We start from the raw sequence: 26840 nt of genomic DNA, 5'->3' as shown, positions 1-26840 counted from the left end.
TTGTGTCCACACATAGTAAAGAGCCATTATAATTATTCCATACAACAATAAAGAATACAACATTAATGATCACAATTTCGTCCACCAAGTTTTTGGCGCTGTTGCCGGGGATTGTTCGAGTTTGGACAACTGACGGTTCATCTTGTTGCTCAGATTAGGTAATTTTCTTTTCGAAATTTTTCAAAAATCTTTTTCAAAATTTTTCTTTTCATTTTCGTTTTTCCTAACATTATTTTCGAAAAAAAATAATAATAAAAATCCAAAAAAATTAGAAAATCATAAAAATAAAAAATGTTTTGTGTTTCTTGTTTGAGTCTTGAGTTAATTTTTAAGTTTAGTGTCAATTGCATGTTTTAAAATTTATTATGCATTTTTTTCGAAAATTTCATGCATTCATAGTGTTCTTCATGATCTTCAAGATGTTCTTGGTAAGTCTTCTTGTTTGATCTTGATGTTTTCTTATTTTGTGTTGTTTCTTGTTTTTCATATGCATTTTTCATTTGTTAGAGTCCATGCATTAAAGGTTTCTAAGTTTGGTGTCTTGCATATTTTCTTTGCATCAAAAATTTTCAAAATTATGTTCTTGATGTTCATCATGATCTTCAAAGTGTTCTTGGTGTTCATCTTGACATTCATAGTGTTCTTGCATGCATCATGTGTTTTGATCCAAAATTTTTATGTTTCGGGTCATTTTTGTATTTTTCTCTCTCATAATTAAAATTTCAAAAATCAAAAAAATATATTTTCCTTAATTTTCTCATAATTTTCGAAAATTTGAGTTGACTTAGTCAAAAATTTTTAAAATTAGTTGTTTCTTACAAGTCAAGTCAAATTTTCAAATTTTAAAAATCTTATCTTTTCAAAATCTTTTTCAAAAATCATATCTTTTCCATTTTTTCCTTTTTTTTTGAAAATTTCAAAAATCTTTTTCAAAATATTTTCAAAATCTTTTTCTTATCTTTATATCATATTTTCGAAATTATGCTAACAATTAATGTGATTGATTCAAAAATTTGAAGTTTGTTACTTTCTTGTTAAGAAAGGTTCAATCTTTAAATCCTAGAATCTTATCTTTTAGTTTCTTGTTAGTTAAGTAATTAATTTTAATTTTAAAAATTAAATCTTTTTTAAAATATCTTTTTCTTAAAAATCTTATCTTTTTATCTTATCTATTTATCTTATCTTTTTCAAAATTTTATCTTTTTCAAAATTTGATTTCAAAATTTCTTATCTAACTTATCTTCTTATCTTTTCAAATTTGATTTTAATATCTTTTTCAACTAACTATTTGACTTTTTGTTTGTTTCTTATCTTTTTCAAAACCACCTAACTACTTTTCTCTCTCTAATTTTCGAAAATACCTCTCTCTTTTTCAAAAATTCTTTTTAATTGTTTTAAATTTTAATTTTAATCATATCTTCTCTTTAAGTTTCAAAATTACTAACTCCTTTTCAAAAATTAATTTTCGAATTCTCCCTCTCTTTTCTTATTCTATTTAATTATTTATTTACTAACACTTCTCTTCACCTCTCTTCATCCAAAAATCCGAACTCACTCCTCCCCCTGTGTTTGGATTCTTCACTCTTCCTTCTTCTATTCTCTTCTTCTTTTACTAACATAAAGGAATCTCTATACTGTGACATAGAGGATTCCTCTTCTTTTCTTGTTTTCTTCTCTTTCATATGAGCAGGTACAAGGAAAAAGGCACTCTTGTTGAAATTGATCCAGAATCTGAAAGGACTCTGAAGAGGAAACTAAGAGAAGCTAAATTACAACAATCCAGAAACAACCTTTCAGAAATTTTTGAACAAGAGAAGGAGATGGCAGCCAAACCCAACAACAATAATGCAAGGAGAATGCTTGGTGACTTCACAAAACCAACGTCCAAATTTGATGGAAGAAGCATCTCCATTCCTGCCATTGGAGCCAACAATTTTGAGCTTAAACCTCAACTAGTTGCTTTAATGCAACAGAACTGCAAGTTTTATGGACTTCCATCTGAAGATCCTTACCAGTTTTTAACTGAGTTCTTGCAGATTTGTGAGACTGTTAAGACAAATGGAGTAGATCCTGAAGTCTACAGGCTCATGCTTTTCCCTTTTGCTGTAAGAGACATAGCTAAAACATGGTTGGACTCACAACCTAAAGATAGCCTGGACTCTTGGGATAAGCTGGTCACGGCCTTCTTGGATAAATTATTTCCTCCTCAAAAGCTGAGCAAGCTTAGAGTGGATGTTCAAACCTTCAAGCAAAAAGATGGTGAATCCCTCTATGAAGCTTGGGAAAGATACAAGCAGTTGACCAAAAGGTGTCCATCTGACATGTTTTCAGAATGGACCATTGATGAGCGGATAATTTATACTCTTTTTGGCATTGTTTTTAGGTAGTTTTTAGTAAGTTCAAGCTACTTTTAGGGATGTTTTCATTAGTTTTTATGTTAAATTCATATTTCTGGACTTTACTATGAGTTTGTGTGTTTTTCTGTGATTTCAGGTAATTTCTGGCTGAAATTGAGGGACTTGAGCAAAACTCTGAAAAAGGCTGACAAAAGGACTGGTGATGCTGTTGGAATCTGACCTCCCTGCACTCGAAATGGATTTTCTGGAGCTACAGAACTCTAAATGGCGCGCTCTCAACGGCGTTGGAAAGTAGACATCCAGAGATTTCCAGAAATATATAATAGTCCATACTTTATTCGGGAGTTGACGACGTAACTTGGCGTTGAACGCCAAGTACACGCTGCTGTCTGGAGTTAAACGCCAGAAAAACGTCATGATCCGGAGTTGAACGCCCAAAACACGTTATAACTTGGAGTTCAACTCCAAGAGAAGCCTCAGCTCGTGGATAGATCAAGCTCAGCCCAAGCATACACCAAGTGGGCCCCGGAAGTGGATTTATGCATCAATTACTTACTCATGTAAACCCTAGTAGCTAGTTTAGTATAAATAAGACTTTTTACTAATGTATTAGTCATCTTTTGACCACGTGACATCTTTGGTCTCAGTTTTGTTTTATTCTTCATCTTAAGAGGCTATTGATCACGTTTTGGGGGCTGGCCATTCGGCCATGCCTGAACCTTTCACTTATGTATTTTCAACGGTGGAGTTTCTGCACACCATAGATTAAGGGTGTGGAGCTCTGCTGTACCTCAAGTTTCAATACAATTACTATTACTTTCTATTCAATTCTCTTTTATTCTTATTCCAAGATATACGTTGCACAACACTTTGATGAATGTGATGATCTGTGACACTCATCATCATTCTCACCTATGAACGCGTGTGACTGACAACCACTTCCGTTCTACCTTAGGCCGGGCGCATATCTCTTAGATTCCCCAACAGAAACTTCGTGGTATAAGTTAGATAGATGGCGACATTCATGAGGATCCGGAAAGTCTAAACCTTGTCTATGGTATTTTGAGTAGGATTCTGGGATTGAATGACTGTGACGAGCTTCAAACTCCTGAAGGCTGGGCGTGATGACAAACGCAAAAGAATTAAGGGATTCTATTCCAACCTGATTGAGAACCGACAGATGATTAGCCATGCTGTGACAGAGCATAGGACCATTTTCACTGAGAGGATGAGATGTAGCCATTGACAACGGTGATGCCCTACATACAGCTTGCCATGGAAAGGAGTAAGAAGGATTGGACGAATGTAATAGGAAAGTAGAGATTCAAGAGGAGCATAGCATCTCCATACGCTTATCTGAAATTCCCACTATTAATTTACATAAGTATTTCTATCCCTTTTTATTTTCTTTTTATTATTAATTTTCGAAACCCAAAACTATTTAATCTGCCTAACTGAGATTTACAAGGTAACCATAGCTTGCTTCATACCAACAATCTCTGTGGGATCGACCCTTACTCACGTAAGGTTTATTACTTGGATGACCCAGTACACTTGCTGGTTAAGTTGAACGAAGTTGTGAACTATGATATTGGCATCATGTTTTTGGCGCCATTACCAGGGAATGAAAAGCAATAAATTTTGCAAAATGGAATAACACATGAATAACAATTTCGTCCACCAACCATATTAGATATATTCTATTATGGTCTCTCTGAATTTTCGAAAATGTCATTGGACCATTCTGCAGGTGGATCCATTCACCTAAAGAAAACACCTGCAGAAGCTCAAGAACTTATTGACATGGTTGCAAATAACCAATTCATGTACACTTCTGAGAGGAATTCCGTGAATAATGGGACGCCTCAAAGGAAGGGAGTTCTTGAAATTGATGCTCTGAATGCCATATTGGCTCAGAACAAAGTGTTGACTCAGCAGGTCAACATGATCTCTCAAAGTCTGAATGGATGGCAAAATGCATCCAACAGTACTAAAGAGGCAGCTTCTGAAGAAGCTTATGATCCTGAGAACCCTGCAATAGCAGAGGTAAATTACATGGGTGAACCTTATGGAAATACCTATAATTCATCATGGAGAAATCATTCAAATTTCTCATGGAAGGATCAACAAAAGTCTCAACAAGGCTTTAATAATGGTGGAAGAAATAGGCTCAGTAATAACAAGCCTTTTCCATCATCTTCTCAGCAACAGACAGAAAATTCTGAACAGAGCCCCTCTAATTTAGCAAACTTAGTCTCTGATCTATCAAAAGCCACTTTCAGTTTCATGAGTGAAACAAGATTCTCCATCAGAAATCTGGAGGCACAAGTGGGCCAGCTGAGTAAGAAAGTCATTGAAACTCCTCCCAGCATTCTCCCAAGCAATACAGAAGGGAATCCAAAAGGAGAGTGCAAGGCCATTGATGTGATCAATATGGCCGAATGCACAAGGGAGGAGAAGAACAAAAATCCTAGTGAGGAGGACCTCCTGGGACATCTCTCAAGCAAGAAGGAGTTTCCTATTAAGGATCCAAAGGAATCTGAGGCTCATATAGAGACCATAGAGATTCCATTAAATTTTCTTCTGCCATTCATGAGCTTTGAAGACTATTCTTCCTCTGAAGAGGATGAAGATGTGACTGGAGAGCAAGTTGCTCAATATTTAGGAGCTATCATGAAGCTGAATGCCAAGTTGTTTGGTAATGAGACTTGGGAAAGTGAATCTCCCTTGCTCATTAGTGAACTAGATACTTGGATTCAGTAAATTTTACCTCAAAAGAGACAAGATCCTGGCAAGTTCTTAATACCTTGTACCATAGGCACCATGACCTTTGAAAAAGCTCTGTGTGATCTGGGGTCAGGGATAAATCTTATGCCACTCTCTGTAATGGAGAAGCTGGGGATCATTGAAGTACAACCTGCCTTGTTCTCATTACAATTGGCAGACAAGTCATTAAGACAAGCTTATGGATTAGTAGAGGACGTGTTAGTAAAATTTGAAGGCCTTTACATCCCTGCTGATTTCATAATCTTAGACACTAGGAAGGAAGAGGATGAGTGCATCATCCTTGGAAGACCTTTCCTAGCCACAGCAGGAGCTGTGATAGATGTCAACAGAGGTGAATTAGTCCTTCAATTGAATGGGGACTACCTTGTGTTTAAGGCACATGGCCATCCCTCTGTGACAAAAGAGAGTAAGCATGAAGAGCTTCTCTCAGTACAGAGTCAAACAGAGTCCCCACAGTCAAACTCGAAGTTTGGTGTTGGGAGGCCACAACTAAACACTAAGTTTGGTGTTAGGACCCCATATCCAAACTCTAAGTTTGGTGTTGGGAGTTTTACAACATTGACCTGATCACCTTTGTGGATCCATGAGAGCCCACTGTCAAGCTATTGACATTAAAGAAGCGCTTATTGGGAGGCAGCCCAATTTTTATCTAATTTTTATTTTATTTTATTTTATTGTTATTTTGTGTTTTATTAGGTACATGATCATGTGGAGTCACGAAAAAAAATATAAAAATAAAAAACAGAATCAAAAACAGCAGAAGAAAAATCACACCCTGGAGGGAGGACAACGCCAGTAAGAAGCATCTGGCTGGCGTTCATTGCCAGAACAGAGCATGAATCTGGCGCTGAACGCCAGAAACAAGCAACATCCTGGCGTTTGAACGCCAGGAATGTGCCTTGAGGAAAGCTGGCGCTAAACGCCAGTAACAAGCATGGAACTGGCGCTCAACGCCAGAAACATGCTACACATGGGTGTTGAACGCCCAGAGTGTGCATCATCTCGGCGTTTAAATGCCAGAATGGTGTGCAAAGGCATTTTACATGCCTAATTGGTGCAGGGATGTAAATCCTTGACACCTCAAGATCTGTGGACCCCACAGGATCATCTCAGGATCTGTGGACCCCACAGGATCCCCACCTAACATATTCCCACCTTACCTCCTAATCCTATAACACTCTTCCCCAAAACACACTTCCCAACAACTTCAATCTCTCTTCCCAATTATCCCCTTCACCACTCGCATCCATCCACTCTTCCCCATAAACCCTACCTACCTTCAAAATTCAAAAATCTTTCCCACCCAAACCCACCCTAAATGGCCGAACCTACCCTCTCTCCCCTCCCTATATATACCCTTCCATTCTACTTCATTTTCACACACTACAAACCCCCTCTTCTATACCTTGGCCGAATCCATCTCCCCTCACTTTCCTCCATATTTTCTTCTTCTTCTTCTTCTCTTCTTTCTTCTCTTGCTCGAGGGCGAGCAATATTTTAAGTTTGGTGTGGTAAAAGCATAAGCTTTTTGTTTTTCCATTACCATCAATGGCACCTAAGGCCGGAGAATCCTCTAGAAAAGGAAAAGGGAAGACAAAAGCTTCCACCTCCGAGTCATGGGAGATGGAAAGATTCATCTCCAAAAACCATCAAGACCACTTCTATGATGTTGTGGCAAAGAAGAAGGTGATCCCTGAAGTCCCTTTCAAACTAAAGAAAAATGAGTATTCGGAGATCCGACATGAGATTTGAAGAAGAGGTTGGGAAGTCCTAACCAACCCCATGTAACAAGTCAGAATCTTAATGGTTCAAGAGTTCTATGCCAATGCATGGATCACTAAGAACAATGATCAAAGTATGAACCCGAGTCCAAAGAATTATCTCACAATGGTTCGGGGGAAATACTTAGATTTTAGTCCAGAAAATGTGAGCTTGGCATTCCACTTGCCCATGATACAAGGAGATGAACGCTCCTACACTAGAAGGGTCAACTTTAATCAAAGGTTGGACCAAGTCCTTATGGACATATGTGTGGAAGGAGCTCAGTGGAAAAGAGACTCCAAAGGCAAGCCAGTTCAACTGAGAAGACTGGACCTCAAGCCTGTGGCTAGAGGATGGTTGGAGTTCATTCAACGCTCCATAATTCCCACTAGCAACCGATCTGAAGTTACTGTGGATTGGGCCATCATGATTGGAGAGGAAGTAGAAGTTCATGAAGTCATCTCCAATGAAATCTACAAAATAGCTGATAAGTCCTCCAACACGGCAAGGCTAGCTTTTCCTCATCTTATTTGCCATCTATGTTACTCAGCTAGAGTTATCATAGAAGGAGACATCCTCATTGAAGAGGATAAGCCCATCACCAAGAAGAGGATGGAGCAAGCAAGAGAGACCCTCCACGGATCTCAAGAGATGCATGAGGAAGCTCATCATCAAGAAATCCCTGAGATGCCTCAAGGGATGCACTTTCCTCCCAACAACTATTGGAAACAACTCAACACTTCCTTAGAAGATTTGAGCTACAATGTGGAACAATTAAGGGTGGAACATCATGAGCACTCCATCATTCTTCATGAAATAAGAGAAGATCAAAGAGCAATGAGGGAGGAGCAACAAAGGCAAGGAAGGGACATAGAAGAGCTTAAGGACATTGTTGGTCCTTCAAGAAGAAGACGCCACTAAGGTGGATTCATTCCTTGTTCTTATTTCTTTCTGCTTTTCGGTTTTTATGTTGTGCTCATTTATGTTTTGTGTCTCTACTTCATGATCATTAGTGTTTAAGTAACTATGTCCTAAAGTTATGAATAATTCCATTAATCCTTCACCTTTCTTAAATGAAAAATGTTTTTAATTCAAAAGAATAAGAAGTACATGAATTTCGAATTTATCCTTGAATTCAGTTTAATTATATTGATGTGGTGACAATACTTTTTGTTTTCTGAATGAATGCTTGAACATTGCATATTTTTTATCTTGTTGTTTATGAATGTTAAAACTGTTGGCTCTTGAAAGAATGGTGAACAAAGAGAAATGTTATTGATGATCTGAAAAATCATAAAATTAATTCTTGAAGCAAGAAAAAGCAGTGAAAAAGCAAAGGCTTGCGAAAAAAAAAGAAAAAAACTGGCAAAAAAAATAGAAAGAAAAAGAAAAAGCAAGCAGAAAAAGCCAATAGCCCTTAAAACCAAAAGGCAAGGGTAAAAAAGATCCAAGGCTTTGAGCATCAATGGATAGGAGGGCCCAAGAAAATAAAATCCAGGCCTAAGCGGCTAAATCAAGCTGTCCCTAACCATGTGCTTGTGGCATGCAGGTCCAAGTGAAAAGCTTGAGACTGAGTGGTTAAAGTCGTGATCCAAAGCAAAAGAGTGTGCTTAAGAGCTCTGGACACCTCTAACTAGGGACTCTAGCAAAGCTGAGTCACAATCTAAAATGGTTCACCCAGTCATGTGTCTGTGGCATTTATGTATCCGGTGGTAATACTGGAAAACAAAATGCTTAGGGCCACAGCCAAGACTCATAAGTAGCTGTGTTCAAGAATCAACATACTTAACTAGGAAAGTCAATAACACTATCCGAAATTCTAAGTTCCTAGAGAAGCCAATCATTCTGAACTTCAAAGGAAAAAGTGAGATGCCAAAACTGTTCAGAAGCAAAAAGCTACAAGTCCCGCTCATCTAATTAGAATTAATATTCATTGATATTTTGGAATTTATAGTATATTCTCTTCTTTTTATCCTATTTGATTTTCAGTTGCTTGGGGACAAGCAACAATTTAAGTTTGGTGTTGTGATGAGCGGATAATTTATACGCTTTTTGGCATTGTTTTTAGGTAGTTTTTAGTAAGTTCAAGCTACTTTTAGGGATGTTTTCATTAGTTTTTATGATAAATTCACATTTCTGGACTTCACTATGAGTTTGTATGTTTTTCTGTGATTTCAGGTAATTTCTGGCTGAAATTGAGGGACTTGAACAAAACTCTGATAGGAGGCTGACAAAGGACTGCTGATGCTGTTAGAATCTGACCTCCCTGCACTCGAAATGAATTTTCTGGAGCTACAGAACTCCAAATAGTGCGCTCTCAACGGCGTTGGAAAGTAGACATCCAGAGCTTTCTAGCAATATATAATAGTCCATACTTTATTTTGGAATTGACGACGTAAACTGGCGCTCAACGCCAGTTCCATTTTGCTGTCTGGAGTAAAACGCCAAAAACACGTCACGACCCGGAGTTGAATGCCCAAAACACGTTACAACTTGGCGTTCAACTCCAATAGAAGTCTCAGCTCATGGATAGATCAAGCTCAGCCCAAACATACACCTAGTGGACCCCGGAAGTGGATTTATACATCAAATACTTACTCATGTAAACCCTAGTAGCTAGCTCATTATAAATAGAACTTTTTACTAGTGTATTAGGATCTCTGGACGCCTAGTCCTTAGACCTTCATGGGGGCTGGCCATTCGGCCATGCCTGAACCTTTCACTTATGTATTTTTAACGGTGGAGTTTCTACACACCATAGATTAAGGGTGTGGAGCTCTGTTGTACCTCAAGTTTTAATACAATTACTATTATTTTCTATTCAATTCTCTTTATTCCTATTCTAAGATATTCGCTGCACTTCAACTTGATGAATGTGATGATCCGTGATACTCATCATCATTCTCACCTATGAACGCGCGTGAATGACAACCACTTCCGTTCTACCTTAGGCCGGGCGCATATCTCTTGGATTCCTTAATCAGAATCTTCGTGGTATAAGCTAGAATTGATGGCAGCATTCATGGGAATCCGGAAGGTCTAACCTTGTCTGTGGTATTCCGAGTAGGATTCCGGGATTGAATGACTGTGACGAGCTTCAAACTCCTGAAGGCTGGGCGTTAGTGACAGACGCAAAAGAATCAAGGGATTCTATTCCAACCTGATTGAGAACCGACAGATGATTAGCCGTGCTGTGACAGAGCATTTGGACCATTTTCACTGAGAGGATGGGATGTAGCCATTGACAACGGTGATGCCCTACATACAGCTTGCCATGGAAAGGAGTAAGAAGGATTGAAGGAAGAAGTAGGAAAGTAGAAAAAGAAAGGGCACAATATCTCCATACGCTTATCTGAAATTCCCACCATTAATTTACATAAGTATTTCTATCCTATGTTATTTATCTTTATTTCCTGTTTATTATTTATTATTATTCGAAAATCCATAATCAATTATAATCCGTCTGACTGATATTTACAAGATGACCATAGCTTGCTTCATACCAACAATCTCTGTGGGATCGACCCTTACTCACGTAAGGTATTACTTAGATGACCCAGTACACTTGCTGGTTAAGTTGAACGGAGTTGTGTCCACACATAGTAAAGAGCCATTATAATTATTCCATACAACAACAAAGAATACAACATTAATGATCACAATTTCGTCCACCAAGTTTTTGGCGCCGTTGCCGAGGATTGTTCGAGTTTGGACAACTGACGGTTCATCTTGTTGCTCAGATTAGGTAATTTTCTTTTCGAAATTTTTCAAAAATCTTTTTCAAAATTTTTCTTTTCTTTTTCGTTTTTCCTAACATTATTTTCGAAAAAAAATAATAAAAATCCAAAAAAATTAGAAAATCATAAAAATCAAAAATATTTTGTGTTCTTGTTTGAGTCTTGAGTTAATTTTTAAGTTTAGTGTCAATTGCATGTTTTAAAATTTATTATGCATTTTTTTTCGAAAATTTCATGCATTCATAGTGTTCTTCATGATCTTCAAGATGTTCTTGGTAAGTCTTCTTGTTTGATCTTGATGTTTTCTTGTTTTGTGTTGTTTCTTGTTTTTCATATGCATTATTCGTTTGTTAGAGTCCATGCATTAAAGATTTCTAAGTTTGGTGTCTTGCATGATTTCTTTGCATCAAAAATTTTTCAAAATTATGTTCTTGATGTTCATCATGATCTTCAAAGTGTTCTTGGTGTTCATCTTGAAATTCATAGTGTTCTTGCATGCATCATGTGTTTTGATCCAAAATTTTTATGTTTTGGGTCATTTTTGTGATTTTCTCTCTCATAATTAAAATTTCAAAAATCAAAAAAATATTTTTTCTTTAATTTTCTCATAATTTTTGAAAATTTGAGTTGACTTAGTCAAAAAGTTTTAAAATTAGTTGTTTCTTACAAGTCAAGTCAAATTTTCAAATTTTAAAAATCTTATCTTTTCAAAAATCATATCTTTTCCATTTTTCCTTTTTTTTTTGAAAATTTCAAAAATCTTTTTCAAAATATTTTCAAAATCTTTTTCTTATCTTTATATCATATTTTCGAAATTATGCTAACAATTAATGTGATTGATTCAAAAATTTGAAGTTTGTTACTTTCTTGTTAAGAAAGGTTCAATCTTTAAATTTTAGAATCTTATCTTTTAGTTTCTTGTTAGTTAAGTAATTAATTTTAATTTTAAAAATTAAATCTTTTTCAAAATATCTTTTTCTTAAAAATCTTATCTTTTTATCTTATCTATTTATCTTATCTTTTTCAAAATTTTATCTTTTTCAAAATTTGATTTCAAAATATCTTATCTAACTTATCTTCTTATCTTTTCAAATTTGATTTTAATATCTTTTTCAACTAACTATTTGACTTTTTGTTTGTTTCTTATCTTTTTCAAAACCACCTAACTACTTTTCTCTCTCTAATTTTCGAAAATACCTCTCTCTTTTTCAAAAATTCTTTTTAATTGTTTTAAATTTTAATTTTAATCATATCTTCTCTTTAAGTTTCAAAATTACTAACTCCTTTTCAAAAATTAATTTTCGAATTCTCCCTCTCTTTTCTTATTCTATTTAATTATTTATTTACTAACACTTCTCTTCACCTCTCTTCATCCAAAAATCCGAACTCACTCCTCCCCCTGTGTTTGGATTCGTCACTCTTCCTTCTTCTATTCTCTTCTTCTTTTACTAACATAAAGGAATCTCTATACTGTGACATAGAGGATTCCTCTTCTTTTCTTGTTTTCTTCTCTTTCATATGAGTAGGAACAAGGAAAAAGGCACTCTTGTTGAAATTGATCCAGAACCTGAAAGGACTCTGAAGAGGAAACTAAGAGAAGCTAAATTACAACAATCCAGAAACAACCTTTCAGAAATTTTCGAACAAGAGAAGGAGATGGCAGCCGAACCCAACAACAATAATGCAAGGAGAATGCTTGGTGACTTCACAAAACCAACGTCCAAATTTGATGGAAGAAGCATCTCCATTCCTGCCATTGGAGCCAACAATTTTGAGCTTAAACCTCAACTAGTTGCTTTAATGCAACAGAACTGCAAGTTTTATGGACTTCCATCTGAAGATCCTTACCAGTTTTTAACTGAGTTCCTGCAGATTTGTGAGACTGTTAAGACAAATGGAGTAGATCCTGAAGTCTACAGGCTCATGCTTTTCCCTTTTGCTGTAAGAGACATAGCTAGAACATGGTTGGACTCACAACCTAAAGATAGCATGGACTCTTGGGATAAGCTGGTCACGGCCTTCTTGGATAAATTCTTTCCTCCTCAAAAGCTGAGTAAGCTTAGAGTGGATGTTCAAACCTTCAAGCAAAAAGATGGTGAATCCCTCTATAAAGCTTGGGAAAGATACAAGCAGTTGACCAAAAGGTGTCCATCTGACATGTTTTCAGAATGGACCATATTAGATATATTCTATTATGGTCTCTCTGAATTTTCGAAAATGTCATTGGACCATTCTGCAGGTGGATCCATTCACCTAAAGAAAACACTTGCAGAAGCTCAAGAACTTATTGACATGGTTGCAAATAACCAATTCATGTACACTTCTGAGAGGAATTCCGTGAATAATGGGACGCCTCAAAGGAAGGGAGTTCTTGAAATTGATGCTCTGAATGCCATATTGGCTCAGAACAAAGTGTTGACTCAGCAGGTCAACATGATCTCTCAAAATCTGAATGGATGGCAAAATGCATCCAACAGTACTAAAGAGGCAGCTTCTGAAGAAGCTTATGATCTTGAGAACCCTGCAATAGCAGAGGTAAATTACATGGGTGAACCTTATGGAAACCCCTATAATTCATCATGGAGAAATCATTCAAATTTCTGGGTGGTAGGGTGTTACATAGGCCGTTCCGTAGCTTCCCTCATACTTAAACGAACTTTTTTCATTAGGCCATCAGAATCTATAAAGAATAAAACTTTATTTATGTGGCCTTGTGGCCAAGATTCAAGAAAAATAAAAATAATAGAGTCTAATCATTTTCAATATATAGATGTTCAAAATTTGTTATTGATGACATCAACATTCCAGAATTTTGTATTTTTGCGTCCTTTGCGTTGTTGGGCATTAGAAACACGGAATAGATTGTCAATGTGTTGTTCAAATAAATCTACCTCGTTTGCCTCTAGGTCCAACTCTTCGTCGCTTGGCTCTGAGGTTTTAGTTATAAAATTGTATTGAATATCATCGCCTGGCTCTGGGGTTTTAGTTATAAAATTGTATTGAATATGTTCTTGCTCGTAATTGCTTATTTTTGCTTATTTATCTCTATAGTAAAAAATTATAGAGATTGAGCTGTGTGATGAATCCTCTAGAATGTTATCTGAAAATGATTCGCTTGTCCAAACTCTCTGAAAAGAGCACTCAAGTAGAGTGCATGTCGTGGGTTTTAGACCGACTCCAAGTCATCTCTTCCGTCCGAGTTTGCATCTGTCGGGGGATAGAGCTCAAACAGAGGAGACCTAAAGAATGCTGTTTGAACTACAAGCAGAGGTGGCAGCCGAAAAATTGAAAAGGAAGGAATTGAAGGATGAAGTAGCAGCAGAGAAGATAAAAAGGCAAGCAATGGAGTTTGTTCTATGTTATCTAATTCAACGACAAGGTGGGGAGTTACCACTAGACATTGATGCACAGATGATATCTTTGGAGGCACATAGTGTAAGATAGATATTAGGAGTTGATCTATTTTATTTGAACTGTACATTTTTTTTAATTTGACTATGCAACTTTATTAATTAGAGATATACTTTATTGATATTAATATAAATATATTAGTTTGTTTTGCAGTTATATTTTTTTGAGTTTTCGCCCTCAATTTAGATTTTTAGTGGATGATTAATAATATTTTTAATATTAAAAAATAACTCCCAAAACATAGAAAAAAAACCCAAAATATTTAAAGAAAAACAAATTAATATATTTTAATTTAAAAAATTAGCAGCATCAAATAGTGGTGGTTTATAAAAAAATCCAAAATATTTAAAAAAAAACAAATTAATATATTTTAATTTAAAAAATTAGCAGCATCAAATAGTGGCAGTTTGTAACTAACGAAAATAGACTCGGAAGAAATTTGCGATTTTTCGGAATAGCGGCGATTTGTAATTGCCGAAAAAATAGCAGCACATAATAGCGGCGGTTTCCATTCGTCGCAAAACAATATCATTATCCTGTTTGGGAACATTGCGGCGGTTAAAAACCGCTTCCATGCAATCCGCCGCGAAATATCTAAATAGCGGCGGGTATACTAGCGATTTTTGGGAACTGCCGCAATACTTAACCCCTACGCGCTAAAGGACGACAGTAGGGGATTGCTGGAGAGCGATGTTGCGACGGTTTAAAAACGCCGCAAATAGAAAATAAACCGCCATTAATATCGGCATCTGTTATAATGAATAGATTTTTTCTTAGGAGCCAAACAATCTTTTTTAAAAAGTTAGAGAAGTGCAATTCAAGTTGTTTTTTTCAATTAGTTCACTACAATGGACAAAATAGAAAATTAAAGAAGGGTGAAAATATGTATGTTTCTTGTACAATACCTTTAGTTAATGATTAAACACTTATTTCAGCTAATTTTTCTTATAGTTATCATCATCAAATGATGTAGTTTCATAATACTAAGGGGGAAGATATAAGCAGTTAAAAGAAAAATTGACATTTATAAAAAATATGTTGTATTTCTTTTATTTTTGCGAAATACATTACAAAGTTGAAGTGAAAATTATTATTTGATTACAAGATTTTGCAAATCAACTTCCAAATGAGATTTTTGACCTAAAGAAATTTACAAATCTTATTTATCGGGTACGAGTATTTTAACACGATTAATGTCCCAAAAGATAATAAGGGGACATAAAGTGTAGAAAGATGGTTGGTTCCTAAAGTAAATTCTCAAAATAGAAAAATTATTACTGATCAAGATGTGCTTATTATAGAGATAAATACTCATACAGAGCATAATATAACTATTTGTAAAATCTTAGAAGAGGTTCAGGTACTCAACTGAAAATAAACAGATCTCAAAAGACTATGTCACTATGAGAAATGTGAAAAGTATGTCAAAGGCTTATTTTTTGCCGAAGTGAAAAGACATAATTCGAGTTGAAATTGAATTACATTTGAAATAAAAATGATTTTAAGTGTATAGCCAAAATCCCTCACATTGTAAAAATAATGGGTTATAAGTTTTGTGCGAAATGAAACTTGACATTGACTATATTGCTATAAATGTGGTAGACTTGATTATACTTTGATCTCTTAAGACCAAAGATCTGAAAATTAGACTGGACTGGCTGTTCAACCGGGTTAATTGGGAACTGGTCATCTGGCCAGTCCAGTTGACTTCTAGAATCGTTCTGTAAAAATGGGTTAAAAAATCGACCAAATCGGCAATTGACTGATGAACTGGCCAGGTTTTTTAAGTCCCGGTTTTTTATCTGCCCTAGAAACGGTGGCATTTTGATGCCAGGAAAAAAAACCCAAATCTACTAATCCAGTCACTTACAAACGCCTCCCTCAGTCCCTCTCCCTATCCTAATTTCCTATTTCTCCCCAACGAGCAAAAGCACTCCATCGCCCTCAGTCCCTCTACCTTGCCATTCTCGCGGTTCGAACCTTCTATCGTCGTTGTTTGGTTGTCTGAAGCTTCTTTTGTCGACGTTGTCTGGTCATCTCATCGTCGGAAGGTCAGTTTGAAGCTTCTGCCGTTGTCGTCATTGGAAGGTCGGTTCGAAACTTCTGTTATTGGCCACCTCTTTGCTGTCTCTGCCACCGTGGATTCTGGGCCTTCTCTGCTCTTTCTGCCGCCCTGAACTCGTCTCTGCTTGGTTGTCTTTCTTCTCCGATAAGCATTCCTCCATTGCTTCCAATCTTTTTTTCCTTGCGTTATTTTTTATGATTATGATTTCTTTGTTAATTTCTTTGATTCTTGTTAATTTTTTATTTTCCTGATTCTTGTTAATTCTTTTTGTAAGTTAATTTTTTTATTTTTGTTCATTTTGTATGATTCTTGTTAATTATTTTTTTAAGTTAATATTTTTTAAATAATTTTGTTCATTATTGATGGAATCTTGTTAATTTTGTTAATTTTTGATGCAATTGTATGGATTAACATAATATTGAGGTTTAGATTAATTGTATGGATGTCCATAATCTTGGAATCTTTTTAATTTTGTTGATTTTTGATGTAATTCTATGGATTAACATAATGTTGAGGTTCGGGTTAATTGTATGGATGTCCATAATCTTGATGGTACCTATGTCCATAATCTTGAGGTTCAGGTTCATCTCCATAATCTTGATGGTACCTATTAATTTTGTTAATTATGCTCATAATGTTGAGGTTCAGGTCACTTGTGTGGTATTTTTTAATAATTTTATTTAATACTAGTATTTTTACCTATAATACCATTACGAGAATATAAATCTTTTAAAATTACGTCGATTCTACTATTATAGATTATGACACGAAAAATTTATAGCATTAAACTATTTTTATAAAATGGTCGTAAGGGACAAAAGTCCCTGTCGGCTAAGAAGACTAGAGTCTTAAACAAAATTAAATAATAATTTTTTTAGTTATTATTTTCAAATGAAAGAGTATAATGTTTTTACTTAATTTTAACATTCGTTATCTAAAATTTGAAAGAATTTAACATGTATATTTTTATATTTGATTAGGTATGTATATTTTTATATTTGATTAGGTTTTAAGTTTGTTGCACAAATATAAATAATTAATTTTTATTCTTGCTATTTAAAAATAATATTTATATATATATAAAAATATAATTAGATATTAACATAAAAAATTTATATTGATAGTTATAAAATTAACTCATTTTTTTTAAAAACAATTGAATCTTGATTCTAACTTTTAATTACAACATTAGTATTTTTTTAAATTATATGTAATAAATATTTTTAAAAAAATAAGTGAAAATATATATTAAAAAGATAAGCAGTAAAAATTTAAAATTAAATAAAAAATATGTATATAATAATATTTTTTATTTAAATTATATTATGTTGTTAATTTATTTTTTGTAGAACATAAAGGTAGAGAAAAATAGAGAATGGGAGAAAAGAGAGAGAAAGATAAAGAAGAAGAATGAGAGAGGGAGTTTGTTAATTTTGGAAGATAAAAAAAATTATTTTAATTATATTAAAAATATCTGGTGACACATCTTGATTTGTCAAATTACTAATATAAAATATGAATTATAAATTATATATAGAGTGGGAAGGATAGAGAGAAATAGAAAAAAAAGAGAGAGGAGATAAGATTATATAAGAAGGATGTTTACTAATTTTAGAGAAATATATTTTCTCTAAATTTTAATAAGAGAGTGTCATGTGACACATTTTAGTTATTAAATATTATATGTAATAGAATATGTAATAACTAAAAAAAATATAAATATGTAATAAATATTTGAAAAAAGTAAAAATATATATTAAAAAGATAAACAGTAAAAATTTAAAATTAAATAAAAAATATGTATATAATAATATTTTTTATTTAAATTATATTATGTTGTTAATTTTATTTTAATTAAAAAAATTTAACAATAAATTTTAAAAATGTTTTATCTCTAAAAAACTAATTTAATAATTAATCCTTAAAAAATAAAAGATTAGTGAAGAGATATTGTATTTTTGTCAAATTTAAACTGAAAATCAATCAGAATTCTTAGGCTGCGTTTGTTTTCGAGAACAGGAGGACAAGACACTGATGAACAGAGATATAAAATTTTGTGTTTTTGTATTCTGTTTGGTGATAAACTAGAACAAATTATGACAATCCAATTTATTCTTATTTTTTTCATTCAAAAATTTGAGATGAAAAATATAATAATAAAAAATATAATTATGAAAAATTAACAAGAATAATGAAAGAAAAAATAAAAAATAAGTTGTGTTCCTTGTTAATGTCTCCGTATCCTTCAAGTCAAGATGGACACAAAATACACTAACTCAGTGTTTCTGAACACATTATCTCTGTCCACGTCTCCTCTGCCAAACACGATTTTGTGTCTCTGTATTCCTGTCTCAATATTCTGTCTCTGTAAACAAACGCAATCTTAGTGTCATAACCACTATTATTATGGTCATCTCACACCGTTCATTTCAAAAGACATCATATTTAATTATTAGTTATTAATTGTATTTTAATTAATGTAAGAAAGGGTGGCAACAAAATTTTGGATGCGTTTGTTTCAGCAAACAGAATAAAATAAGACATTAAGATAAAATATAAAAGATAAAGACATAAAATTTTGTGTTTTTATATTTTGTTTGGTGATAAATAAGAACAAATTATAAAAATTTAATTTATTCTCATTATTTTCATTTAAAAAAATTGAGACAAAAAAATATAATAATAAAAAATATAATTATAAAAAATTAATAAAAATAATAAAAAAATAAAAAATAAATTATGTTTTTTATTAGTATCTATATTTTTTCTATTAAGATAAATACAAAATATAATAATTTAAATATTTTTAAACACATTAGTGTCTCTATTTGTCTAAGCAGCCCTTCATATGAAACGAATAGATGGCAATATTTCCCCAAGTCCAGGGTAGTAAAGGTGTAGGGTCCAGCATATACTTCCCCAAAACGGGTGTTAGTGTGTCTGATTGAGAAACAAGTTGAGTTTAAAACAGTGGATGTTGATCTCTGAGTTCCTCAAGTTGCAGGTCCAACTTCTTCTGATTTTATGTTCTTCTAACTGAACCTCTTTCTGTTTGCTTTATGTGGTTTCAAGATTTCTTCTTTCTTTTTATTTTTTAATTTTATACGGTGTTACCTTTTCTTCTCGTTCTTCCTGTTATTCAAGATGGTGATTATACTCTCTATGGTTAGCTCTTTCTCTTTCCTTTTTTAAGTGCCATGCTTAGTAATTTAGTTTTATAAAATAGTTTTAGTTGGATGGATGAAAGAAGTAAGTGTGGAATCTAGCAAGATGATAATGGTATGGGTGTGCATCAGTTACGAGATTGCTTGTGTGCAATAAGTTATTACATGAGAAATGAGAATAAATATCTTGTGTTGTTGTCCCATACAACGAAAATATAACAAATTCATCCATAAACAAAGCATGTGCAGCTTCAAGCATATCTCCCTTTCATCCCTCATTTCTCCTTCTTTACACAACAATTTCCACCTTCCAAGGTTTTAAAACAAACAAAGCACACAACAGTTTCCACCTTCCACACTCACTCACTCAACAACAAAGATACAACTTGCAATTTCGTACTCCACGATTACTGATACTTCTTTTGCTACCATTGTTTCAAATCATGTGGACAATTCAGTTTAACATTATCTTGACAAGTGATAGTTTTCGTATGATTATTATTGTACCTCCTTATCACCTAACAATATTTTTATTAGACTAATTCTAAAAATCAAACATAGTTTATTCTATATTGTACACATTTGGTATAGAATAACACCTAATAAACAAAAAAGTGTCTCTATATGCTTTTTTCAATTTAGATCTGAATTATAGTGCGACTCTTAAAACAAATATGGTAACTTTTGAGAATTACATACAAATTTAAGCACAAACAATATTTTCAACCATAGTAGGATCGGTGACAAATGTCTAACCGAGTAGAAAAAATCGTCGCAAAAAATGATGCAAATCAAACAAAAATAATTTTGTAGCCGCCGTTTACAAAATTAATAATTTGATCAATTATTGAATAGTGGAATACACCAATAGTATTGAAATTGGAAGGACATATTGGTCCTTGTATTAAAATTAACGGAACTTTGCTAAATATTTTTCAATTAAATAGTTAGAGACTATCTGACTTGTTTTCTCCGAAGGGTGAAAGGCATCCCAAAATACATATTTATTTGCATCTGAGCATGTAAATGGACTTTTTGGGTCGCATAAGTAACTCATCTCAAATCTCCCTGTTCCACAACATCCCACTTGTGCAACCTCAAAACCTGAATATTTTTAAATAGTTACAAATAAATAAATTTGGTCTGATATTTCATTTCATTTAAATAACTGCATTTCACCATGACTTACCAATAAATAAACAAACAAAATAAATGAATTTAGTCTAATATTTCATGTCATTTAAATAACTGCATTTCATCACCATGGCTGAATATTAATTATTAACGGACTAAGCTTTGATTTGTTTTGAAAAGTAGTTTATCAAAGTTTGTTTTTGAAAAATACATTTTTTTAAAATTGTAACATATATAAATATAAAGTAAATTTAGATATTTATTAATGTATAATGTTATATTTAAATTTTTTAATTTTAATAAATACAAATTAATTTTATTTTCTCCTTATAAATGCTTTCAAAAGCACCTGTAATATTTAAAAGCTATAAGTATAAGCAAATAATTTTTATTTATTAAACACAAAATAAAGTGGTTTTAGTTTTGAAAAATAGAAATATCTTTTCAAAAGGTTATATTGAATAAAGCCTAAGTTAGGTGTAGCTGACCATCAAGGATTTAAAATACAATATTTTCAAGAAGGATAAAGTATTATTTTAGTAGAATAATATTTAATTCATTTAAAATTTGTTGAGACTCAAATAAAATATTTAAAATATTTGAGACCAAATTAAAATTTGATTTAAATATTAAAAATTAAAATAGTATTTTATTTTTCGAAAACCTTAATAATATAGAGAAGTAAACTATGAGTTACTAATAATATCTTTGGACTACAATTTCTTAAATCATGCTTTAACCTTACAAAAAGATAATCAACTTTTTTATTTTATTTTTAGTTATGTGCAGTTAGAATCCCAAATCATATTAAAAAACAACTGAACCGTAATATGTCAATTAAATTGTTTTATTTATGGGCTTCAATAAATTAGTCACTGTAAAACATGTGATTTTTTAGTTGATTTTAAAAATTTAGTTTCTATATTTGAAACTCTTCCTGTACTATATTTCTAATGAATTAAGGGAAAGGTATATACTTTATACAAAGACAGTACACTTGTTTTTTAAGGAGAAAATTGGAACCAAAACAAAATTATATGATCAGACCAAAACTAAAAAACACATATTTTAAAGAGATTAAGAAATGGAAACTTGTTTAAGCGTTTATTATGTATTATTCAAACCATATTAATTGTGGCAATAATATTATTTGCCACCCGCAGACGCTCCTATTGGTTGGAGTTACCAATCAATTAAAACCATATATTAATTGTGGCAATAATATTATTTGAACATTTTTAGTTTTATGCATGCTTTAACGGTATTTATATATCATGTCCACTTGATTTTGTTTTTATTATTCAAATATTATATTATCTTTTAACTATAATCTTTTAGATAATGCTCTTAATTGAAATGTTGGTGACACAGTACCAAATTGACATGTTCTTATTAACACTGAGTGTCCGAGTTTATAAGTCACACACGATGAGGACATAATTTTGAAGTATATTTAAAATATTAATAGTAAAATTGAAATCAAACTTAAAACAAAACAAAAGTAATTTTATTTTTTAGTAAATTCTTTTTTGGATAAAAGTTATATATTACGTACCTGATTTGGTAAAATTTTTTAAAAGATATTTTTATTGCACAAACATCTCACTTTGTATTTAGTAAATAAAAAAGACATGTATCTATATTTTTTATTTTGAAAAACTAGAAGTGTTTTTAAAAGCATCTAAAAAAATACTTTTGAATTTAAAATTAATTTTTATATTTTTTAAATTAAAATGTCTAATATATATATTGATGAAAATTTATATTTATTATAAATATGCATTACATTTATGCATATTAAAATTATTTTGAATGTTAAAAAATAATTTTACAAAACACAATTTTTGTACCTTCGAATAATATTTTAAATATATTTTAGGATAACATATATTTTTTATCTTTAAAAGTTTGCTAAAAATTTTAAAAAATATTCGTAAGTTTTATTTTGTTCGAAAAAATTTCAATTTGCATCAATTATATTCCTGACATCTAATTTTTCAAAAAATTTAGGAACAATTCAGCAACAAATTTTCAAAAATAACCATCAGTATTAGAGATAGTTATCATATATTATTGCTGGATTAGTCCTAAAATTTTTTAAAATTTAACTATCAAGGATATATTTGACAATAAAAAATTTTTGGGACAAAATAAAACATAGAGATATTTTTAAAATTTTCGACAAATTTCAAGGACAAAATATACTTTATCCTATATTTCAATTATAACACTTAGGAGTGAAAACAGACCAGGTCAGACCAGACTTTGTTCTTAACAGATATGTCATGTAGTTAATTGGTTTGGCCAGCAGCTGGTTATAGATTTTTTTTGTAAAATACTAAATTTGGCCTATTATTCAGTCTGGCATGACGTGAAACCTGTTAAGAGACTTGACAATTTTTTTACAAAATTAAAAATATTTAAAAATATTATTTAAAAAACTATTTTTTAATTAAAATATTTATACGTAATATGTCATATTTAATATTTATAAGAATTTTTAAAATTTTAAAATATTTAAAATATACAAAAATATTTATAATAAAATATAATAATTTTAAAATATCTAATAATTTTGTTAATAATAAAAAATTATTTATATATTTAATTATATTTTAACATACCAACAGACTAATAAGATTAATCAATAAATTTAAATCTGACTTATTAATATATTAAAGTTTTTATAAAAATGATCTATTTTATAACAAATCAGATCAAATATAAACTAAATTATAAACTCCTAACAAACTACTTGACCTATTTCTATTAACACTGGAAGTTGATAGAGACGATAATTTGTTAGGTTTACTATAACTAATATTAGCATCTTTGTGTTAATTCCCATAATAAAATTGAAACGTACTTGAAATATTAGAAAAAAATTAAAATAAATGATATGATAAATTAAAAGTAATTTTAAACCTTTTAAAAATTTTAGGAGATAAAAAATAATATTTTATTCTTTATAATTGTAGTATTTTATGTCAGCATTAAAGACCAAAAAATTACTGGATGGATATGTTTGAATTCTATTTATAAGATAGAAATATATAGATAACAAATACAAACTTGTTAGACACCGGAAAAAAAAAACAAAACAAAACTTGTTTGATAATTAAGACAAGACGAAAATGCAAAATTTTTATTGTTAAACACAGAAAAGTTTTTCTTTTTTTTTTTTTTTATCTCTTTCTCAATATTTCGATCTCTATTATTTTGGTCCTCCAAAAGATTTAATTTTTGACGGAATGACTATAAAGAAAAAGATTTTATATTTAATTTTTTTAAAAATGATCACAATTTGATAAAATACACAAATTTTTTTATAAGAACAAATAATCTGTTTGATTTATTTTTGTTTTTGAAACATTTGAATACCTAAATGTAAATATAAAAACCCAGGAAATATTCAATATTCATACATTTCTTCAATTTTTTTTGAAATATCTGCAATTTAAAAAAACACAATTGCTAAAACAAATTCACATAGTGGGAAATTACCAAATTTAAATGATAAAAAGATCTATTTTTGTAAGGAAGTTTTTCAAACATTGCATAGAAATCTAATATTTAAAATCATTTTTCAAGTATATCTTTTTACTTTTAGTGCATTTTATCAAGCTAAGATTATATTTGATGGGAAAAAAATATCAATTTTTTTAATTCTTTTCAAAATTGTTTTATTAAAATTGAATTTTTTTAGAAGTTTAAAATAATAATTTACTTTTCTAATGCAGAAGAATAATCCAAGCTCAATTACTTTCTCAATTTGAGGGAAAAAAGAGATGAATATACTTGAGATAAAAAGAAAAAAAAAAGCTATAAACTTTACAAGGATAGCTAATAAATAATAATTGATAATGGACTTACCAAAACGAGAAGGCTGTGTAACAATCTGCAAAAGGATATCATATGCATTTGCATCAACTAATTGAAGCCCAGGAAGGTCCTTGTTAAGTTTACTGACTAACCATCCTAATTTACCATTAAATTCCAAAGCCACGTTATTGTATTCCTCCACACAACCATGAAATTCCATAATGTTTATGGCTCTTTCCAATGGCAAACACCCCATAGGAGGCAACCCTGTCAGAGAAATTTTCCTTGCTCCAAGATGATAAATTTCCTTAAAAAAATTCTCTGCTAGTCCAATTAGAAAATCCTCGTATTGTTGAACTTTTTTAAATTGGCACCTACGTTGAGGGAGTGTGTAATAGTTCTCTAGAAAATCATTTGTACCTATGCTAACCAAATATAATGCTTCTTTGAATATTTCATTAGCTTTCTCCTCACCAAGATATGTCCTTAATTTTCTTTGGTACTCCTTGTAGTATTCAATTTCTTTCCACAGAGGTATCACATCCTGTGAAATAATATAAAATAAATAAACTCCCATTTAAAAATAATGGCTCTAGTAATTTTAGAAAAAAAACTCAATCATGAAAAAAAAATTAATTATTATGCATAAAGTATATTAGTTTAACTTTGCTTTATAAAGGAGATTTTCCTTGTAATACATAGCAATTAACAATAAGTTTTTCATTTAGAAATACAATTTTTAAGATAAAAAAAGAGTAGTGTTATTTAAATGAGATTTGATAAAATTTTGTCAAAATATTTCAATTTAAAAAAAATGAGGGTATCTTTCTTTAATTTAGAGTCTAATGAGTTATTTTATTGAAAAACAAATTTTTGGATATAAAAATGATAGTTTGCTAATTGCAGTCAGATACATATTTATACCATAGATATGATACAAAAAGATTCTACTGTTACATCTATTAAAAAAATTCACAAATATCAAATATTATTTTTATTCGTTCTCTATCTATATCTCTCTGCCTTTTTGCTCTTAATTTGTAGTTTTATTTCTTTGATAGCAATACATTTACTAAGAGTAATTTCTAGTGCAAAATATATAGAGTAAAAATAATGACACACACTTACAACAACATTTGAAGTAGCATTGTCAAATCCAGTTCCAGCAGATGCAAAACAAACACCATTAGCAAAATCTGAAATACTATAAGACGGATCTAAGTATGCAGGAACAGTTGGCATAAGACCAAAGGCCTCAGAGATAAAATCAGGGGCAATTTTTCCATTTGAGAATCTCCCTGTTGGGTTTCCATCAGGAAAATCACGCCCATATGGCTCAAAGTTGCTCCTTGCAATTGTTGGAATGAAGTTGTTGTTACCAGAATCAACTGATGAGTCTCCAAACACTATTATTGCTGGAACCTTGTTTTTGTTGTAATTATTATTATTATTGGCACTGCTACTATGTAAAAGGAAATGAATTTGAAACACAAATAATGAATAACACAAAATTTTTTTCATGATAATAATGTTGGTTATCCTTTTTTTGACAGAAATCCTATACTGAGTGCAGAATACTGCAGATAGAGAGGTACCTGTGACAGGTATGCTATTTATTGAGGAGGGGAGGTTGTTGTTTTTTTAATAAAAGGAAAAAAATGTTAACTATCACTAATTAACAGTTGCATTAAGAAAATCGTCTCACGGTGGATAACTTTTATAAATTATAGATTTAGTCTTGAAAAAATAAGTATATAATCAATACTGTTATCTAGATATTTTTCATTGACAATAGATATAGGCTCAATTATAATTAGTTAGTCACTTTATCGTATACTAATTAGAATATAAATTAAGTTAGCTAAAAAATAAAATCTAAAATAATATTTATTAATTGGTTAACCTTGTGTACTCCTTCTGTACCTCCACTACAAAATTAATTATAGCCACACATTAAAAAATTAGAGGCAAAAAAGAAAGAAAAAGAAAGAGATACAGATATGGCTAACTCCAATTCAATATCAAACACAGTATATACCTTTAATTTAGGTGAAAAACTTTTGAAATGTTTGTTACATATATAGCCATTATCAAAAAGACCAAAAACTAAAATAACTTAGAGCCACAAGAAAATGTTTTAGCTTAATACATTTTTTACTACTTTTTATGTTTTCAAGTAAGTATTTACTTTTTTTTAATAATTTGTTTTATAAATAAATTTTGATAAAATTAGAAAACTAATTAGTATATATAGGAATGAATATTTACTAGACTTTTAAAAAATTTATTCTTAATAATTTAGGTTTTAATAATGCCATTTTAAATAGAAAATTAAATAAAAATATGTTTATGACTCAACCATTAAGTTTTCATCGGTTTGGCACTTTTAATTATTTTTTTGAGATTGAAGCAACTAAATTAGATTTTTTTAAGTGTTGGAATGAAAAATGCAAAACCAGTTCCAAAACCAATGACATCATCTAATAAGGTCTCACAATGGTGTTCGTTTTAAATAAATGTATTCAATTCATGAATAATCCATTAAACATTCATTGAAAATCATTCAAACATATTCTAAGTGCTGCCCAAATTTCGGCTAATC

At 31.3% G+C, this 26840-nt stretch overlaps 1 protein-coding gene and 1 non-coding gene across 2 annotated transcripts; both read right to left on the bottom strand.

The window, feature by feature from the left end:
• Nucleotides 1-2219: 2219 nt before the first annotated feature.
• Nucleotides 2220-2323, bottom strand: LOC130942531 (small nucleolar RNA R71). The gene has a single exon (XR_009071098.1). It is a non-coding gene; the product is annotated as a small nucleolar RNA R71 (small nucleolar RNA).
• Nucleotides 2324-20147: 17824 nt separating this feature from the next.
• Nucleotides 20148-25800, bottom strand: LOC130942147 (GDSL esterase/lipase At2g42990-like). The gene is made up of 3 exons (XM_057870842.1): nt 25367-25800; nt 24290-24782; nt 20148-20386 (listed from the first exon to the last, which is right to left on the bottom strand). The coding sequence occupies exons 1-3, from the start codon at nt 25757-25759 to the stop codon at nt 20193-20195; spliced, it is 1080 nt and encodes a 359-aa protein (XP_057726825.1). The 5' UTR covers nt 25760-25800; the 3' UTR covers nt 20148-20192.
• Nucleotides 25801-26840: the final 1040 nt, after the last annotated feature.

The sequence above is a fragment of the Arachis stenosperma genome, chromosome 7 (assembly GCF_014773155.1).
Source record: "Arachis stenosperma cultivar V10309 chromosome 7, arast.V10309.gnm1.PFL2, whole genome shotgun sequence".
Classification (NCBI taxonomy): Eukaryota; Viridiplantae; Streptophyta; class Magnoliopsida; order Fabales; family Fabaceae; genus Arachis; species Arachis stenosperma.
The sequence above is the reverse complement of the archived record's forward strand: the minus strand, read 5'-3'. Positions and strand labels throughout refer to the sequence as shown.

Coding starts and splice junctions, on each gene's coding strand:
- LOC130942147 (XM_057870842.1), bottom strand. CDS start 25,759: ATGAAAAAAATTTTGTGTTATTCATTATTTGTGTTTCAAATTCATTTC. Junction 24,783..25,366: donor ATGCTACTTCAAATGTTGTT/GTAAGTGTGTGT, acceptor ATTATTTCACAG/GATGTGATACCTCTGTGGAA. Junction 20,387..24,289: donor TACACAGCCTTCTCGTTTTG/GTAAGTCCATTA, acceptor AAAAATATTCAG/GTTTTGAGGTTGCACAAGTG.